The sequence below is a fragment of the Ricinus communis genome, chromosome 8 (assembly GCF_019578655.1).
Source record: "Ricinus communis isolate WT05 ecotype wild-type chromosome 8, ASM1957865v1, whole genome shotgun sequence".
NCBI classification, from domain to species: domain Eukaryota; kingdom Viridiplantae; phylum Streptophyta; class Magnoliopsida; order Malpighiales; family Euphorbiaceae; genus Ricinus; species Ricinus communis.
Window position 1 is genome coordinate 6,070,410 of NC_063263.1, and position 21,038 is coordinate 6,091,447.

At 31.1% G+C, this 21,038-nt stretch overlaps 2 protein-coding genes across 2 annotated transcripts; one reads left to right on the forward strand and one right to left on the reverse strand.

Annotated features, from left to right (window-relative positions):
* The first annotated feature begins 8,118 nt into the window (after positions 1 to 8,118).
* On the forward strand, positions 8,119 to 16,599 carry LOC8273036 (protein STRUBBELIG-RECEPTOR FAMILY 6). The gene is made up of 16 exons (XM_048377753.1): positions 8,119 to 8,608; positions 10,800 to 10,932; positions 11,042 to 11,113; positions 11,198 to 11,263; positions 11,353 to 11,424; positions 11,510 to 11,581; positions 11,984 to 12,055; positions 12,148 to 12,213; positions 12,319 to 12,381; positions 12,469 to 12,770; positions 13,413 to 13,696; positions 13,925 to 14,196; positions 14,472 to 14,604; positions 14,905 to 15,041; positions 15,362 to 15,518; positions 16,128 to 16,599. Exons 1-16 carry the CDS (start codon positions 8,518 to 8,520, stop codon positions 16,275 to 16,277), a joined length of 2,142 nt encoding a protein of 713 aa, XP_048233710.1. The 5' UTR covers positions 8,119 to 8,517; the 3' UTR covers positions 16,278 to 16,599.
* Positions 16,600 to 16,732: 133 nt separating this feature from the next.
* Positions 16,733 to 20,475, reverse strand: LOC8273038 (26S proteasome regulatory subunit 7). Its single transcript, XM_048377754.1, has 10 exons — positions 20,300 to 20,475; positions 20,064 to 20,145; positions 19,215 to 19,306; positions 19,063 to 19,140; positions 18,779 to 18,840; positions 18,487 to 18,631; positions 18,144 to 18,362; positions 17,857 to 18,038; positions 17,388 to 17,563; positions 16,733 to 17,222 (listed from the first exon to the last, which is right to left on the reverse strand). The coding sequence occupies exons 1-10, from the start codon at positions 20,384 to 20,386 to the stop codon at positions 17,065 to 17,067; spliced, it is 1,281 nt and encodes a 426-aa protein (XP_048233711.1). The 5' UTR covers positions 20,387 to 20,475; the 3' UTR covers positions 16,733 to 17,064.
* Positions 20,476 to 21,038: the final 563 nt, after the last annotated feature.

Below are 21,038 nucleotides of genomic sequence, written 5' to 3' on the forward strand. Positions count from 1 at the left end.
GAGTATACAAGTATTATCAACGTGTGTCACTTTCTTGCACTCTAACTTTATTGTCAAGAAAATTCAAGACTCAAGATTTTAGTTACCAAGAAAATTTCAAGATTCATGGGGTATTTAAGAACAGGATTCTTCTTTTTTTTTTTTTGTCTTTCAAATTATGGTATTAGCAGTTACACTTAAGCGGTTCTAACCGACACAAGGCATGGTCTATTATTATCATTAAATTGATCAATGGTTTTGTCTTTCTCCACTCATACTCGTATTTGAAATAATTTTAGGATAAAACCCATGGCCGGATTTCTGCTCTTCTTTTTTGTGGGCCTATGATATCAAGTTCCTTGAACGCCTCATTATCCATAACGAAGAGAAGAGAACAGAGACGTTCAAAAGCTTTGGCCACCTGTCCTCCTTTCTTCAGCTTGAACCATGCATAATGCTGTCAACTTGGAAAAAGTTTCCAAGTTTTTCTTTTGACGTCAATTGTTTTTCTGTCTACATTTGTTACGCAATGTTAGAAAAGCTGAAAACAAAAAACAAAAAAGGTTGATTAGGGAACTTGACTCTCTGCTGATAATAATCGGATGCATGCTTTAGTGGTAAACTATAGTAATAAACTATTAAAATAAAAATAATATCAACTAATAATTATCAATCTATACCCATGATATATTAGAAAGATTTAAAATTATACATTTCTGTAAATATAACATTAGTTTCTTTAAATGTTGAATTTTGATCGAATAATATCATATAAGTAACTAAGGAGACATGGTAAATAAAATCTCCATAATAATATCATGGAATTGCAATTCACATTCGGGCATGTGGGGATTTATTTTTCTTAAATTATGTGGGGAAATGCAGAAGCAGAACTCAAAAGGTCGCAAGTAGCAAAGCTATATATATATATATATATATATATATATATATATATATATATATATATATATATATAAACTTCTTCTTTTCTATTACAGTTGAGAAAAAAGATGAAGATCTTACTAGGAAAGATAGAGAAAGGTATTCCTTATACGCACTTGACTTCCTTTTTGCTACTCTACGCAAAACTCTTAAACCGAAAGCACTTTGCAAAACTTGTAAATCAGGTTTTTTTTTTCTTTTTAAATATTTGCAAAAGATACAAATAAGTCCCTGAATTCTTTATCAAGATTTAATTAAATTTTAAAATTTTAATAACTCAGATATACTTTTAAAAATTTTAAAAATAGAATAATTTTACATTTTTAAAAGCTAATTTTATTTATTGTGATGCATAATAATATAAAATTCAATTAGTTTTAAGCCTTGAAGGAATCGCTTCAACTCTTTCCAACTCGTTTTTTTTGTACATTAGAAAGTATTATTTTTATTTTTGAGTGAACAAGATCGTAAAACAATAATGCATCCTTCATTTTGATAAAGAAAAATTAGCATCATTATCATTAGTTAGAAAAAGAAATTAGCTCCAAAGATATAATTATAATAAAATACATATTTACTTTTAACACCTTAACTCTTAATGTAATAGTTATAATAAAATAAATTTTATCTATTTGGTCACTTTAATACCTTGAATATTAATATAATCTTATAAACACCTCAATTTATTTTTGTAATATTTAAACACTTTTTTACACTGCTTATTAAATGTTACAAAAATAAAACTTAGGCGTCTATTAGACTAAATTAAAAATTACAAGTATTTAAAAGATTATAAAAATAGAGTTCGAATATTTATTAAATTAAATTAAAATTTAAAATATTAGAATAATTAAATAATTAATACATTGAGTCTATAATTATTATATTTTTTAAAATTGTAAGGATAAATTTGAGCCATTTTAAATTTAATAATTTATTTGGAGCTTTACACAAAAGTTAGAACTTGATTATACTTTTGTCTTAATATTTAATAATTTTATGGTAACAGAATATTATATGATCAGACTGAAAGAAAGTAGCTAAACATTATAACCTCAATATAGTTTGACTGTAACTTTAGCTTAGCTTTGCTGAAATTCCAAATTGGGAATATAAATAAATATGTTACTATCTAATTCTTGTTTTTTATTTTTTTGCCATTTTTATTTTTTAAATTTAAGATAGAGGATAAGATAGACTTGGTAATGCGTGGAAGATCGGAAATCGAAAAGATAAAAATTGGGCGGTCCTACAAATCTATACAACTGCCCAAGTTTGTTAGAATATGTCATTTAAAGGTTCTATTATTTTTTGTAACCTATATATATATATATATATATATATATGTATCAAGTTGGTGTATTCTTATATTCGTTAGGAAAATTTGATTTTACTAATGTATCCAAATTTTTTTGAGAAATTTATTTATAATGATTCATCGGTTTTATAAATGACTTTCTGCCTAAATCATTTAGGGTGAAAAAATAAAAAATTTATGTAGTTGATTTTATTTTTTTGAAACTAATTTTAGTTAATTACGATTAAGATTTGGTAATACTTCTAAATGAATACATGATCTAGGCCAACATCGAAAGAAAGTGCAACTTATGAAACTGCTGATATACATTTTCTTTTAAAAATAAAATATTCATTCACTAGGAAAAATGATCTCGTTAAACTTTTCCAGAAAAGATAAATAGACAGAAATCTAGTAATTAATGTCTTATATCTAGTTCCTAAATTTGAAATTTTACCTACCCTTTCAAGTCTCGCCTTTGTCGCCTTCTTGAATTCTAGTCTCAATAAGAATGCTAGTTCTTACGGTTTATATGTTATGATATGAATTTTATTAATATTAAATAATCTATCTTTCGAAGAATTAAATGCTATTAACATATATATATTTAATTGCCATATCATAAGACCTTAGATATTCGTTCATTTTGTTGTTTCAAGTTCCTTTTAATTTTCTATCACTTCATTACATAAAATTATCATTTGTTTATTTCCAATAATTAAGCATTCATCTTATAGGAATATATTAATATTTTATTTTTTCCATAGAAAGCTTGCATAGTCAAAAGGCTTGGACCCATTTAGGAAATAAAAATAGCCATGTTCTCTGGACTTTAACAAAATTTGGGGCCAATTTGAACCCTAAAACTTAAAGTCACAGCAAAACCGAAGCTGGCATTGAGTTGGCCCAACCAATGACAGTATTCGCTCACATTCTGCAAAGTGCATGTTCACCAAATTAAATTTATATCTTATATTTTTTGGGTACATATGCACATTTTGGAATTTTGCCTAATCAAGAAAATGCTAATGTCATTAAACCTAATTCTTCACCTAATTGTTCAAAATTATTAAAGTCCTTTAATGTATAAACTGATATTACATCTTACACATACACCAAATATTTTTGGTAGCTCACCAATATATTGCTTGATTCTTTTGGCTCTTTCCCTATCAATGGTTTGAAAGATTATTTTTCATAATCAATTACTTGTTTTCTTTTTAATTTTTTTTTTTGTGGGACTATATTAATATTGTTTACTGTGTGTCCTTTTTCAACAGCTTATTGTATATATATATATATATATATATATATATATATATATATATATATATATTATAGGTAACAGCATATTGTGTATAATATGATAATGGCTATATTGGAATATCCAATATCAGAAAAGTAAAATGGAATTATTTTTATATATTCATATGCTTAGTTGAGCGCAGATACAATATCTCAACTTGAATAAGAGGTTAAAGGTTGATTCTTCCTCTCTCATTTATAATAAAATAATTATAGTTTATGGTTTAATTTTTGTTTAAAAGTTAACTTAAAAGTAGGCAGAGTATAAGATCCTAAACTGTACTAAAAGTATCTAGAGTTGAAAATATTCGCTCACCATTTAACTTTTTCCAAATTAGATCTTGATTCTGGATTTTATTAGTTCTCTACACTGAGTCATTCCATATTATTTCGAATCAAAAAATTAAAACTAGAATTGATTAAAATTTTATTTATTTATATTTTTAATTATTTTTATAATAGATAAGTCTAAATTTTAAGCGCTTAAAATTAAATATAAAAATAATTTACCAAATACTAATAAAATATTAATCATATTTACAAAATAATTTTTACAATAATATGTCTTTTACTAAAACAACACTATATTACATTAAAAGGATTAGATGAAACTTAATTATCATTTGGACAATGAAATATTATAAATATTCAGCTTCAGCTTAGTAGGCTAGAACTATTAAATACATATCTGTTTAATATATAATTATTTATTAGTTTGATGGATTGAAAATAAACTTGTCTATTATGTAGCTATTAAATATAAATATAATGTAATCATGGTAAATTTTTATTTTTATTGTGAAATTTTTGTGTAATTTTAATTTAACTTTAGTATAATTATTTAAAATATAGAATTTCTAAGCCTGTATATCCCATTACCGTATCATATCAAACTGGATTATTGTATTAAACTCAAATTTCTGTATTAAATTATTTAAAAAAATTAATACAATTCGAGATAAAAACTTTTATCGTAGCATGAGATTGAAGAAATTCAATTTTAAAATTCCAATATTTATTCAAAATTTTGAATTCTTCAGAACCGTGTTGACAATTCTTCATATCAATACAGTGAATCGGTGATACTAAAACCATTGGTCCATTGATCACGTGTACTCTAAATTATTGATATTACTTTTTAAATCTCTAGTTTTTAATTCTTTTTTTTTTCTTCGTGATTTATATGAGTTTTTTTTTTAATAATTCAGCTTTTATAAATAGAAATTCATGTATAAATAATAAAATTTGAAATACATTAGTTTTAATTTATTGGCACTTTAATTAACCTTAAAATTCTTTATGATATTTCATAAATATTAACAATTTAAAATGGACTAATAAAATTTTAGATATTCCAAAAATACATAATTACTATCATATATAAAGAATTGTATTAAATAATGTTAATTTTACAATGAATTTGTAAAATTATCGCATATAAAGAAGTTATATATATATATATATATATATATATATATATATATATATATATATTATACAAAATACTATGAAACTCTATCTATAACATTTGATTGTGACAATATATAATCATAATTATTAATTTATATAAAATTTTAAAAAATTAATATAAAAAACACTAATTTTGAAATGATAAACAGTCATAGAAACAATTTTTTTAAATTATTATTTATTTTCATTGATTAAAATTTTATTTTATTTTTATTTCATTTTTTCATTAAAACTTAGCAAGCCACAAATTATATATATAATTATATAATTTAGATATTATTCTTGTAAAATGAATCATAAAAGTGTTTGACGATTATTTTTACTAACAAAGTTTCTATTCATATTAACCTTTTTAAAATATAAAGTAAAAGAATTATATCAAGTATATACATAGCACTAATTTTATATATAATTAGTAAATAAAATAATAAATAAGATTTATTTTTAATATATTAATAAAATTCTAAAATAATTTTAAATTCTTATTCTCGTTGAAATATAAAAAAAAAAAATTATAAAATTTGAGAGTTGTGTTCAATTTTTTGTATTACAATCAAATTTGTTATTTATAATTAACACAATAATAAAGAGTCTACAAAAAATGGTAATGAAAATGAAGTGGGGACAGATCAATTTAGTGAATGGTGATAGTCTGATTCTTAGGTAATAAATATGTATGACTAGAGAACATTAGGATGATTGATAAACGCGTGACAGATTTTGAGTCTGAAAATGTTGTCCACAACCGACACCTTACAAATTTGCAACCTCTCTGTCTCCCATACTTTTAAAAGCCCCTTTCCACCCCATTACCCATTCTTTATTAGCCTAAAATTATAAATCAAACCCACTCCTATTTAATGTTTTCTTATCTTACCATTTAATCTCAATATTACCAATCATAATTCTATCTAAATAAAATTGCTTCATCTTGTTAATATTTTTGGTTATAGAAATTTAAAGAAATTAATATATAAATTATTTTGTGAATTTTTATTTTATAACTTTTAGTATGTAATTTTCTTTTGGACAAATAAAAATTGTGAGAAGAAATCTATTTTATTGTTAAAAAGTCTCTTTTTATAAGAATTCAGCTACATTTACTTCGATTAACTATAATTTATCATATTATTCTTATTTTATAATATGAGTTTAGAGCTTAATAATTCATAATTTTATTATTTGACTATTAAATCACAGTTTAAAAAATTATTAATTCGATGAGATTAATTTAACAGTTAAACAATGATGTTTTGAGTTAGTAAGTTTTAAGGTTATATCATCAAATAAAAAAATAATAACATTATTATTAATTAATACTTTTTAACAATAAAATATTATTTTTTATCATGATTTATGATTATATACCTTTTTTCATCTAAAAAAATATCACATACTATAAGTTATTAAATGGTAAAATGAGATAGTATTTTTTTTATTTAATTCAAATTAAAAAAGTATTAAATTCAGATTTTTTTTTTCTTTAAACATTCACTGTATGAATTAGAAGAAAAAGATTTATAGGGAAGTAAACTAGAAAGAAAATTTAGTTCTCAGTTCTTGACATTCTATGAAGAAAAGCAGGTGGTTGCCACGTCTCCTAGAGCCCTACCTCTCTCTCATACACTAGTCACCATCTTTTACTTGAGCAATTTCATTTTTCTTCCATCTTTAGGTTAAGTTTATAAAATTAAAATAAAAAAGTGGCTCAGTTTTATTCATCTCTCAAACATCTGGTCCAACAAATTCTAGACTCAGATTGATTTACTAAAGTTCTTTTTCTTTTTAAATTATTTAACTTTACCTTTAACGGTACATAATTTAATTCCAAACCTTAAATTAAAATGTAAAAAAAAAAATAGTATAGATTTTATATTTAAATAAAGGACAAAAGAACCGCATCATTTTTGTCTGTCTGGCAGTCAGAAATAAAATAAAAATCACTATGTATTTTTTAAAGTAATTGATTCAATATTATATAATACGATTATTTTGAATTATTAAACTTAATAATTTATTCTTTTTAATGGTTACATATAATATAAATAAAAAATTTAATATTTTATTTCACCAATTAATTAGGAGAGGAGAAATTGAGTAAAAGGTAAATCAGCGTTGAGCAAATTGATTGAATTGGCAGTGGTACCGAAGATTCATGAAATTTTAGTTGTCAATATAAGCAAAAGTCTAATAACAATTACAATAAAAAATAAAAATAAAACAAAGAAAAGGATTCTTCACCTACTTTAATTGCTGTTACCACCACCCCAACCCCAAAAGAATCTGCTAATTTCTTCTGACTCATTCCCTTTGCTTACCAACCAAACAACATTATCTTTTCTATGCCAGCAATGTTCTTATTTATTTTTAAAGACAAAAAAAAAAATCAAGAATAACAGTACTCGGGCTGTTCTTATAATCCTAAAATCACCCAATTATTCTTTTTGTTTGCCTTGGTGTAGGATTTTATACCCTCATAATCATTACATTGTTCTAAATTCTTCATAAAATATTTCACAGCTAATTAAGTTTAGAGTTTCAACTTTGAATACTCTTTAACTGTATTGAACCTTTTAAACCAGTCTCCAACGTGCTGATGCTCTAAATTACTCTAATTAAGAAGAATTGGAGCATACCTGCAGTAGATAGAGAAAAGAAGAAAAAGATACAAGAAAATGATTTTTAAGTTACAAGAGTCTCGTGACATTGCCGTTAAGTATGGCCAAAATGACGTGATTTAAAAGTGACATTTTAATTACCATTCTAATACTACTGCTACTGCTGCTATTACAGGTCTATCCAACTAATGATAGCTATGTTTTAATATTCTTTTTCTTTATATATATATATATATATATATATATATGTATATATACACAATCAATCATTCAGGAGTCTTGTTGTTTCTCTTTATGATCATTATAATTAACTTTGGCTAATAAACCCCATTTGAATTAATCTCCTCTTGATAGTAACAGTATATTATTTATGCAAAGAATAAGAATCAAGAAAAAGAATAATGGTATGTAATAATGATAAGCGTTCTTGTTGAGAGAGCTGGCTAATATATATATATAAATATATATATGTACATACACATAGAGAGAGAGAGAGCTGATTCACCTATCAAAACAGAACTCTGTTTTCACTATATTGTTGTTTTTTCTTAGTATGATGGGGTAAATGTAAGTAAAACAAAACCCAAGAAAGGAAGTGTAAGAGAGAGACAGAGAGGGAAAGAGAGAGAGAATGTGATAAAATAAATAAAAATAACAGGAGGGTATTCTGTGGCTTTGGATTCTTCTGGCAAATCGTGCTTGCCAGCTTCACTTGGAGACTGGAGAAAAGGGTAATGGCTAAATGAGTATTTTATTACTAAAGAAAATAAAGAAAATAAATTTCCTTTAAAGAAACAAAAATTATATAAAGAAAAGGGTTTTTAAGGCATTAAAGCCAAGACCTTGTCTTGGTCTGTGTTTGTGGGTGAGGGTTTGACACGGAAAGTTTTGAGCTTTGAGGTGATAATGGAGATTTGCAGAAAGGGTCAGCTGGTAATAGTGACGGTGATAATATGCATTCTGAGTTGCATCAATGGTGACACAGATCCAAATGATGGTTAGTTCTGCTGCAATCTTACTTATTTTTTCTTTACTATCTTTGTTCTGCTTGTTCTGCTTTTTCTTTGTTTCTCTTTTTTTTTTTTAAATGTAAGCTTCATATAGATGGATTTGCATGTGCTGATCTTTGCCACATCTGCATTTCCTTTAGTTCTCTCCTTTTTTTTTCCTTTTTCCTCTTTTTGTGCTTGCTTCTTCTTTACTACTTGGTTTACGCTGCTTGCTTGTGACTTCTGTTGTGACCACAAAAAAGATCATTGTTGTTTGATGCATTTGCAGATTCTTCTTTCTCTGCCTTTTGTTTCAATAGTTCTTCTTATTTTTTTTCAAAAAGAAATTTATTACAAGGTGTTCACACGGCTGTAAAGTATAGATTAGTGTTCAAATGCAAAGATTCAAATGCAAAGATCAGTCCTGGGTTGGGACAAGTTTTTCTTTTCTTCCTTCAAATAATTCTATTTCCAGTTCAAGTCAGCAAGATTTGGTGCTAATTACAATTTCTTGGTACCCAGAAAATTTCTTGAGAGATAGATAGAAGAGGAGGTGTGTGATACTGCTGTCTTAGTTCTTAATTTAGAATGATTCAGTTGTGTAGACAAATGAAGTGTTATGCCTAGAAACAGAAGACTTCTATAGAAAATTTCACTCTTTGACATATATGATTTTCATATCTGTGTTCTTGTATCTGCTCCATATGGATTGTGCTTGTGCAATACCCTGATATATTGGAGGGGACGGGCTGCATAGGTGTATCTTTTTTCTGAGTTAGGGATCCAAACAAATTGTTGGTTAGAAGTTTCCGTAAATGACTATTGAACATCATGATTGACTCTATTTGTGGGTTATTGGTACTTCATAGCAGCCGCTGCTTTTAATTGCCAAAAAGACTATGGTTTGATGGAAGGGGAATTGAAAGAGAAGCTTGGGACATGAAACAGATAGAAGTCCAAGATGAAGAAAAAGGAGAAAATATAAGACATCTTAAAAAAGCTTGTTCCTCAGCAAACTAATACAAAGATTGGTGAAACCTTTTTCAGTTTGAGTAAAGGAAGTTTGTACCTTTCAAATTTGGTATTTATTTGCAGAAAATTGATGAGTAATGCTTCTTTCATAATGATGCCACGCGATGATGGATTTCATTACTTTGGCCTGTATGTGAAACAGCAGCTGGAGTTCCTCAATTTTTCTGGCAAGCAACTGTATTTCACAAATTACTGACTTTCCCCATGGGACATCACTCATTCTATCAGTCTGAAGATTCAGACTATGATGACAAGTCCTACTCTAATGTTTGGGATTCCTAGAAGCAGTTGCTAAGAACATAAATCCAACTTAGGGTGTAATTGAGGCCATTGTTGCTGTTTCTCTTCACAAGAATCTGGAAAAAGTTGCTTTTGGTGAAATGGGTGATTTCTGGGATCTGCAGAATAGCAACTCCAGATAGACCTTGAATCCAGAATACATAAATGAGTAGTAAACATCAATAAAGAAGTATATCAGGATACCCAACCTTAGAATGCCCAAAAGTGATTTTCCATCAAACGAGTTCCATATGTGGCATCACTTCTGGGGACATGGAAATTGGGTACAGGATCATAAGGTGCTTTTCTATTAATGGCCTTTGTTTTGCCCAGTAGTATTGAGTTGGTCTTGATAAGCAGTAAGTTACTTGTGTTGTATCAATTATTGTTTTTAACATTAACTGTACTAGTGAGTAAATTTCAAAATGAAAGATTGTTGTTTCTATAGAAATTCAGGAAGAAAACAATGCTGTAATGTGCTTTGTTCTTGTCCAAATTTCTATATGTTTTGCAGAAAAGGCAATCACTCCTCTTAAGAACCTAAGCTCATGGTCCTAAACTAGTTTTAGTCCTAAAATGCCCTACAAAATCCTAAATCTCTGATATATCCACACACTATTGCTCATTCTAACCTGCTTTGGTTTGTTTATCTTGTTTTACATTCTGCTAAGAGGTTAATCAATCACCCCCTTCTTGAACAAATAAATGATTATCATGCAAACTAGTTACCCATGTACAGAATATTTTACTACTGATATTATCATTTGAATTGTTTTTACTTTGAATAACAATGTCAATAAATTTTGGAGTTGTTTGTGACCGGAATAGTGGTTGATGATTCTGTCAGTACTGTATTATTTATCCTATTTGTAACTTCTTTATGTGCAGCCTCTGCTTTAAGAACCATGTATACCAGCTTAAATTCACCACCTCAGCTAACAAAATGGACATCAAATGGAGGTGATCCATGCGGAGAGTCATGGAAAGGTGTTACTTGCTCAGGCTCACGAGTTACGGAAATGTAATCTTCTATGGGAATATTGACTCTTTTTCACATGTTACTGTGAGGCATTGCCACAATAATTGAATCCTTTGAACTCATGTTTTCTGTTGCTTCTTTTTTTGCTCAGTAAACTATCCGGCCTTTCACTTTCTGGATCATTGGGTTACCAGCTTAACCTTTTGACGGCATTAATAAATCTGTGAGATCAATGCTCTTGTATATTGTGTTGATATCTTTAGTACTTGTATTACTATGATATACTGACCTGGTTAATTTTCCACAGGGACTTGAGTAATAATAATCTTGCGGGCAACATACCTTATGGACTTCCTAGAAACTTGACACAAGTGTATGCTTCACATTCTGCATATGTTTCTTAGTTTTCTTTCTCCATTTATGGTGTTTTGATTATTTATTCATGCGCTCTTTTATATGCAGAAATCTTGCTAATAATCAATTTACTGGAGATATTCCTTATGACTTCTCTTCAATGACTAAGCTTACTTATTTGTGAGTACTTCTAGTGATTCATTCTCTGATGCAACTTATTTAAAAAGTCCGAACTCATATTCTCTGTTCTTTGTTTGGGGGATAGAAATGTTGCTCACAATCAGCTCCAGAACCAATTGAGTGACTTGTTTGGAAAGCTTTCTTCTCTCACTACACTGTAAGATCTTCTAATACACCTTAAGGAGTAAGAACTACATGCCTTCCTTCTGTTACTTTGTTCTAGAGTTTAGAGTATTATTTATTCTTCTTATTTGTTTGATAGGAAATGATTTATTTTCTTGATGTTCTTGAAAAATTATTGAGTATTGATTACTTTTAAGAACAAACCTCCCTTCTTGATTATGCTTTTAATTGCAAATTTGCAATATCTGTGGGTTCTTTGTATTTTTTGGCCAAGATGCTATATGTATTTTTTCTTTTTCCTGGGGTTTGTATAATCTCCTGTAGCATGTGGGCTCTGCATATTCTCTTCATTGGGTAACAGTTAGATTAAACACCTTAGGCTGGATTTGTGGAATTGAATGACCACAAGTATCAATGATTTCTATCTCTGCTGTAGGGATGTTTCCTTCAACCAACTGCCAGGTAACCTTCCTTGGAGTTTTAGAAACCTCTCAAGCATGACCTCAATGTAAGTTTCTAAAATATCATTTTCTCTGATTGTGGTACATAAAAACGTTCCTTCCTCACTTTTGTTAAAATGTTCGATTTTCCAATTTATAGGTATTTGCAAAATAACCGGTTCACAGGCACTATAGATGTCCTTGCAGATCTTCCTCTTAAAAATCTGTGGGTAGCCAGCATCAGTTAAATTTAATTTGCATATCATATTATCTTTCCTTACAGTTGAAGCATTTTATGGCCCTTCATGATATGCATGTTCGTGTTTGCCAGAAATGTTGCAAATAATCAGTTCACTGGCTGGATTCCGCAACAGTTAAAGGAAATTCATCCACAGTAAGCATTTTAGGATAGCATTAGTTAAGCTCGTGACATACTCTTTTCTCAAAAAAAGAAATGTTGCTCAAAGTGAGTAATCTACAGGATGGATGGTAACAATTGGAGCTCAGGGCCGGCACCCCCACCTCCACCCGGTACACCTCCAGCCCCCAGAAACCGAGGTCATAAGTCTGGAGGCAATAACAGCCCATCTGGCAGTGATGGTAGCAGCAGCAAAAAATCAGGAATTGGGGCTGGTGGCATAGCTGGGATAATCATATCTATTCTAGTGGTTGGGGGAATAGCAGCATTCTTCATTGCCAAGAGAAGATCCAAGAGGTCATCATCAGATATAGAAAAGCTTGATAATGAGCCATTTGCTCCTCTTGCATCAAATGAAGTACAAGGTAACTCATATTTTTCAATTTCTCACATTAGTTGAGCACTTTGAATCACCTAAAAGATGTGCTTCAGTGTTCTATTTCCCTTATCCTGCCGTATGAATAATGATATTCATTTCCAGTCTGAAAATGAGGAGAATGTTTTTGCTATTGAAGTGTAAACAACCATAATATTATGCTTATGATACTGAGTTTAAACATTGGGTAAATTGAAATGCAACTTGCTGAATTGCAACTTTCAGAGTCTAGGACAAAAGATGTATGAACTGCCAGATGGTTACACCAAGAACTGTGTCCATTAATGAATGCTAATCCTATCACTAAATCAGTGACTTGTGGGGGAAAATAACCTTTAACCTGATCCCGATTGGAGTCACTGTCAGTTCAATGTTAAAAACCCTCTGAAAAAATGTCAAATTGAATTGCTACATGTAGCAGTCTCTTGTATGGGGAAGAGACAAGCCCTGTCCTATGGGAGTCAGTGTTGTCAGTGCAATTGAATTAAACCTCCCGAGGAATATGCCAATAAATTCGTTCAAATTTTAAACTTTTACTTTACCATCATGTCCATGCTAGTAGCTTCCTGAATGATTGGATTTTTTGCCATATCCTATTTTATGTTTTCTCATGCATGGAATGGTGTTGCAGAAATGAAGGCCATACAACCTCCCACCACAGTCAGTACAAAGACATTTGATACCTCAGCCTCTATAAATCTTAGACCTCCACCTATTGACCGCCATAAATCATTTGATGAGGATGATTTTTCAAAGAAGCCTGTTGTTGTTAAGAAGCCTGTTACAGCTCCTTTAGATGTGACAACATACTCAATAGCAGACCTGCAGATAGCTACTGGCAGCTTCAGTATTGACCATCTTCTTGGTGAGGGGTCTTTTGGACGTGTTTATCGAGCTCAGTTTGATGGTGGAAAGGTATAACATCAACCAGAACTCTCTCTTTTTCCTCTCTCTCTCTCTCTCTCTCTCTCTCTCTCTCTCGACCGTTCTTACCCAGCTAAGATCGTTCTGGTTCATTCTTTTCTTGTTTCCCATTCAAATGTTTGTGCTTTTAAGGGTTTTAATAACTTTAAAGTTGTGATTTCTCTTTTCTTCTTTCTTTTGGTTGTGATTTCTCTTCTTTCTTTTGTTTGACTACTGCAGGTTCTTGCTGTGAAGAAAATAGATTCATCCACTCTTTCCAGCAACATGTCTGACGATTTTATAGAGATGATTTCAAAAATCTCTGAGTTGCATCATCCAAATGTGACAGAACTTATGGGTTATTGTTCAGAACATGGGCAGCACTTGCTGGTTTATGAGTTTCATAAAAGTGGGTCATTGCATGATTTCCTGCATCTGTCAGATGAAGACAGCAAGCCTTTGATATGGAATACTCGTGTCAAGATAGCTTTGGGGACTGCCCGTGCATTAGAGTAAGTTCCGAAAATACATGATAAAAGAGGAATCTGTTTTTCACATTTTTCACTGATGCTAAGGAAAAATTAATAATCTGCTCCCTGTTCTCTCTTTACCTATTAGTATTCTTTTGCTGATGGTTATTCTTGAAATAATACAGCTTGTACTATTTGTATAATATTAATAGCCCTCTACAAGTATCAGATAGGGAGGGTTAAACTTTGGCAGACCAGGTTATTTCTGTATAATATTCATGGATGGCCTTCCTTGTACTCAAGAAGCGATTTTTCAGGTACCTGCATGAAGTATGCTCTCCATCTATTATTCATAAGAATATCAAATCAGCAAACATACTACTGGATACAGAGCTCAATCCTCACCTTTCAGACTCTGGCTTGGCTAGCTTTCTTCCAAATGCAGAGCAGGTGATTCTAAATTTCTTTAAATTTTTCTTGTAATCCACATACTGCCCTTTCTTTTTGCAAGAATAGTGTTGTACTCTCATATTACGAAATTATCACAAGTAAAATTCTTAAATATAAGTTTTACATTATCAATAATGTGTTTTTTGTATGGAAGATGGACTTCTATATGACTGACCTTTTCTGGGTCATCTTTTAATTTCAATATTGTAACAGATAACTATCAGATGCATTTGCTGAAAAATCTTGTGTTTTTTTTAACTTCTAATTTAATATTTTTTTTAAAAAAATTTTCACATGCAGGCATTGAACAATAATGCAGGATCTGGATATGGTGCACCTGAGGTAGCCATGTCTGGTCAATATACTCTCAAGAGTGACGTTTACAGTTTTGGAGTAGTCATGTTAGAGCTTCTCACTGGCCGTAAACCATTTGACAGGTGAAATGTTGATAACTTAACAAAGGAGTAGGATATTGTGATCTCTTACTGTCAAGAATTTATAGATAGACTGGGTACCACTAGAACATAATGCGTCCTTTTCAACATTCATGTGCGACCTCAGAAATCTTGTTAGATAGATTACACAAATACAAGAAAAGGGTGCATTATCTTCTAGAGCATTTCAGTATATTGCAAAGCTTCCCATCTCCCAAGACTCATATTGTCAAGAATGAGTCGTTTAAATCTCATTATTATTTAATTTGTATGTAAGAATAAATTTATTGGTCCTTGAACTTGCAATTTGAACAATTTTACAGCTCAAGGCCAAGATCTGAGCAATCTTTGGTTCGATGGGCCACACCTCAACTCCACGACATCGATGCTCTATCTAAAATGGTTGACCCGGCTCTCAAGGGGCTCTACCCTGTCAAATCTCTCTCTCGGTTTGCTGATGTTATTGCTCTTTGTGTCCAGGTAATGAATGAGTACTTTATCCTTTACTTTATGTGGGTGCATGGTTGGATATAACTAACAAGTTCAAAACCTGTGGCAGAGAATCTACTATACGAGTATAGGATTTCCTTGCATCATTTAGAAGGGGAAAACTGTAATATACTAAGGGAATGTTTGGTTCATGAAAAAATAGATTAGAAATAGAAATGAGAATGAGTTAAGTAAACATCACTTCAAAATGGGAATTGGATTCTCCAATCAATAGAAATCCACCTATTTCCCCTCTCTCTTTAGGGAATGAACTTTTCATTCCAATGAGAATCATGTCAACTAATTATAAATGGATAAACAAGCGAAATAATAACTTATTTTCATGTTATTTGCATAGAATAATGACAAATTAAACATTACTACTCTTCTATAATAATGAAATTTTATTATTGGCGTGGATGATAAATGGAATTCAATTCTCATTCCACTCATATTCCATACCAAGTCGAACAACATATAAAAGACAATAATTCCCATTTTCATTCACATTTTTCTTCATTCTGGTTTCGATTTATGATCTTGGCTCTAATTCTGAATGACAAGTGAGGTTTAATGCTTATTTCCACTATATTGTGGCAGCCTGAGCCAGAGTTTCGACCACCGATGTCAGAAGTGGTTCAGGCATTGGTTCGATTAGTTCAGCGAGCTAACATGAGCAAGAGAACAGTTGGAAATGATCAGGGAGCTTCCCGGCAAGTTGACAATGCAGATGCACATGACTACATGTAATATACCCCCACGGTTGATGTAAAATACAGTTCACATTTTCTTGTTTTGAGTTTATTGGATACATTTTTTGGTTTAATCTTTTTGATTGAACAAATAGAATTAGAAAGGTTGATACATGTTTAAATATTTGTACGGTTGAGCTAGTTCCTGCCGTGCTGTCGTTAAGTCTGCGAAGAAATTCGATTCAGATTGGGTGCTAAAATTAGTGGAAGCTTGATTTGCCCCAGACCTCTCTTTATTTCATTGTGCAACTATGGAAAAACATCATATCTGTAAATTTAAGTAAGGAATAAAAGTCTCAGAAGTGTATTTTTTGGCCAAATTGCTTGTTTAGACCATTGATTATTTAGAAGGCTGTTACAGTTTGCATATTGCAATACCAGAAACGTCACTAAGGTTGTTATAGGGGTGTACATTGCAAAAGAGAATGTCCATATCCATCCTGCTACACCATATAGGAATTGCAATCCATTGCTAAACAATAATATAAATATTCAAGAGGAAACCCATGATCACAACACTCCCATCTTCAGGCAACAAATCTCGTTAAAAATAAAGTTTGATCAAAGAAAAAGACCATCGAGAGGCATTTAACTTGAACGGCTATGCAAATGTAATACAGCTTATATCATTGGAAAGAAAAAACAACAATGAAAGATCCAAAGATCCATGAACCAAGCAAGAAACTTTTTCTTTTTTCATGAAACCGCAGCTCATTCAGATGATATATCACTTTGACAGATTTATACGCAGTGCCAAATTTCTGTTTCTTTGTGAAAAGATCTGCTTAATTGTAGACCATGTATTTTGGTGTTGCACTAAACTTCTGGTATCCTTTAATTACCTTATTTACTGCATCCAGGAAGTCTTTTTCTGTTACAGTCTTCCTTCGGGCTCGAATTGCAAACATTCCAGCTTCCGTACATACACTCCTTATGTCAGCTCCTGAATAAGAAGAGTAAGAATCAGAAAATCAATAACCAGAATTCCCAAATACACAAGCAGCAATAAAGTGGTCTCGCGTTTTATTAGTCCAACCATAATAAATCAAGAAACCATTTTATTATACTGATAATCCACTTAAAATGCCCTTAGAGAGATCATCATTACCAGTTGAATTCGGGCAAAGCCGGGCCAAAAGCTCAAATCGGATATCCCTTTCACAGTTCATTGTTCTTGTATGGATCTTAAATATCTGTGTTCTGCTTTCCAAGTCTGGAAGACCAAACTCAACCTTCCGATCTAACCGTCCAGGACGCAATAGCGCTGGATCAAGAGTGTCAGGCCTGAAACAAGAATTCACATCCAACAGTTTATAAATCAAATACATACCAAACACTCAAAATTGCAATTCATGAAACCGTGAAATCACTCAACTGATGCAATAGACAAGCCACAAACATGCGCACATGCAGACACAGATAAGGCAACTTTGTATTTCAGAAGAAAAGAAAGGAGGAGAGAAACAAGAACTTGGTACATATGAAAGACCACTAAAAAAAGGAGTGTACTTTTGAAAGGAAACAAGTTCAAGGTAAAAGCTCACAACAAAACAAGTTGGGTGGTTATCAAATTTAACCTGTTTGTAGCCATGAGAACTTTAATGTTTCCACGGGCATCAAATCCATCAAGTTGATTCACAATTTCAAGCATTGTACGCTGGACCTCATTGTCTCCACCCACACCATCATCAAAACGTGCACCACCTATGGCATCAACCTCATCAAAAAATACAATGCAAGCCTTCTTTGAACGTGCCATCTGCAGCAGATTGCATTTTAGTCAAGGTAATAAGGCAGCATGCAAAACTACATAATAATGAACAAAGTAAAAGAATATAAACCATCAACCATGAGAGATTTTTACCTGAAATAACTCGCGAACCATTCTAGCTCCCTCTCCAACATATTTCTGAACAAGCTCACTTCCAATAACTCGAATGAAACAAGCATCAGTTCTATTAGCCACAGCTCTGGCTAGAAGTGTTTTACCAGTTCCAGGAGGACCATAGCAGAGAACACCTTTGGGAGGATCAATACCAAGCTTTACAAATTTTTCAGGATGAAGCATGGGCAGTTCAACAACCTACAATGAGTTCACAAATGTGAGTATTGCACAATATATCTAGTCATATAATGCTTAAAATGAAATTGAAAGGGTGGAAAGGAAAAGGTTTTCAAAAACAACTGACAAAGGGAGCTATACATACTTCTCGCATCTTGTCAATTTGCTCCTTGCATCCACCAACATCATTATATGTTACATCTGGTTTCTCTTCCACTGTCATCATTGTCACACTTGGATCAATTTTTGGAGGTAAAGGAATCTGTATCTGGTATTTATTGCGGTCAACCCTGCATGAAAAGATGAATATATATTGGCCACAGTGCAGAATAAAAGAATAAAAAAATACTAAATTATGCCACCATTACCCAATCATTAAAAAGCTGATCTCGAGTATAGTCATATTCTTAATCTCAAAGTAAAAAATTTACACTTACCCAACACGCATGCCTTCTTCTATATCAGTTGGGGAAACCTTGTCACCTAGCCCAACAACAAACTGTAATGAAAAAATTATAAGTAATTTTAGACAGCAATTTACATATGATTAAGACTCATGGATGGTTACTTTTTAAAAAAAATCACCAAAAAGTAATTCACACCACAATCCTACCATGTAAGAGTGCAATCTAATAGAAAATGAAAATATGACAGAATAAAAAGTCCCATCCCCTCAAAATACGCTGCCATAATTTGCTTAAAGATTGACATTCACGTCTACCTTTGCAATTTGTTTGACATTTATTACATATTTGGCATCTTCAGTGTTTGGACTTATTATCTTTGTGCACCTTGCCACCTGGTTGAAAGAAGAAGTTAGTGGTATAGAAACAGAAAATAAATTATCTTATGTATACTTTGTTAAATATGTACCTGAAGAGGTTGCTCCTCCTGCATCATTTGCTTATCAGAAACAAGATCCCACTGGCTGGGTGCAGCTAAGCCAGTGTCAGACTCCTTGATACCTTTTACAATGGATGGAAAGCAAAATTACAAAATAGCCTTCAAATGTTTACAACCAAACCATGCAAACATAAATTAGCCAGACTACCAAACGTGTTGACCATATCAAATATACCTATGAAAACACTCTGCCGAATTAGTGCTTATTAGACTGGGTATTTTGCACTCATGACTACACACCACATCTTATCAGGCTTGGTTCTTGGCCAGCATGATAATCAAATAATCATGGATTAGCACTTCAATGAAGACGAGAAAATTATCCAAGTCATATCATAGACAACCTTTCGCCTTTCTTTTCAACATGAAAAGATCACATTTTACAAATTTAAAAAAAGAAAAGCAATGACTTGTCACTCATTTGAAGAGATTGCAAGTGATCATCATTCAGCAAATTGCTTGCAAATATTAAGATCACAACAATGTATATTATATACGTAACTTATGACATCAAAATCTAAGTGATTATCTGTAGCAGGGTAGCAATACTCTGTTCAACACTAGGAATAGGATCCAGCTATTACATCATTCAGAGGAAAAAAGAGAGGAAATTATCAGGTGAAAACTGCTGTATTCTTACGAAACAAGTTGTTGAAGAGCCCTTATGTTATCACCAAACAGCAAAAGAAGAGAAAGGTTATGCTTTCAAGCATTGTAGGGTTCTTACAGCTGCTTAAAGGGAATAGCACAAACCAACGCTAATTGCAAACTGAAACAAGTGACATATATAGATAAAAGAATAGTAGAACAACATAATACCGCATATATCATTGACTTTCTTAGCCATTTCCTTTATTTCCTTCTCAGCTTTCTTAATGCTAGTTGAATACGGTCCTAAACCCTGCACACACACACACATAAGGCAAAGAGCTTTAGAAAAGTAAGAAGCAATTAATGAAACGTAGCAACCAAACCCTAAAATTTTAAAAAGCAACATGAGAAAAATAATCAGACATTAGGGTTTCGAAACATATAAAAATTGCAAAGAGAATTACGTAAGTTTTAAGAAGAGCGATATCGTCTTCGTCCAGAGGAGGAGGGTTTTTCTCGTCCTTGATTATATCTTCATGATCATTTGCCATTTCTCTATTTTTTGTTTTCTCTAACAAAACTTATGGATTTTTTTCTTCAGAAATTAACCAAATGAAAGACAGACTTGTTTCTTTTGTTTCTTTTTCTATCAGTATACACAGAGACGCCGTGTCGAAGAAGACAGAGCCTAATGGGCCTTGCACGTGCCGTATGTATCGGCCCTTTAGATTTCATTTCAGATCAGTCTCACAAGCCCATTATACAATGCAAGATGCAGTCCTATTTTCTTTTATATATATATAAAAAAATTATCTATTTGAAAAAGATAAAAAATTAAAATTGGAATAGATATTTTAATATTATAAAATATATTTATAAATTATTTATTTAAATTATTATTTATTTTGTTACAATTTAATTTAGTTATAATCAATCTTACACAAAATTAATACTTTTTTAATATAAAGGAGGGCTTAAAAGCCAAGAAATCAGAAGAACAAAAATAAAAAAGAACAAGAAATACAAAAAAGAAACATTAAACAACTCTGGTCCATCTAGGCCAAACTATACCAATAACGTCCATATTCATCAACTGTTGAATGTTACTGGGCATTTCATCCAATATATGAATCCCAATAGGAAACGCGAAAGCATATTAGCCAAAGAGTCAGTTACTTGATTCATTTCTCTGAACACATGCTT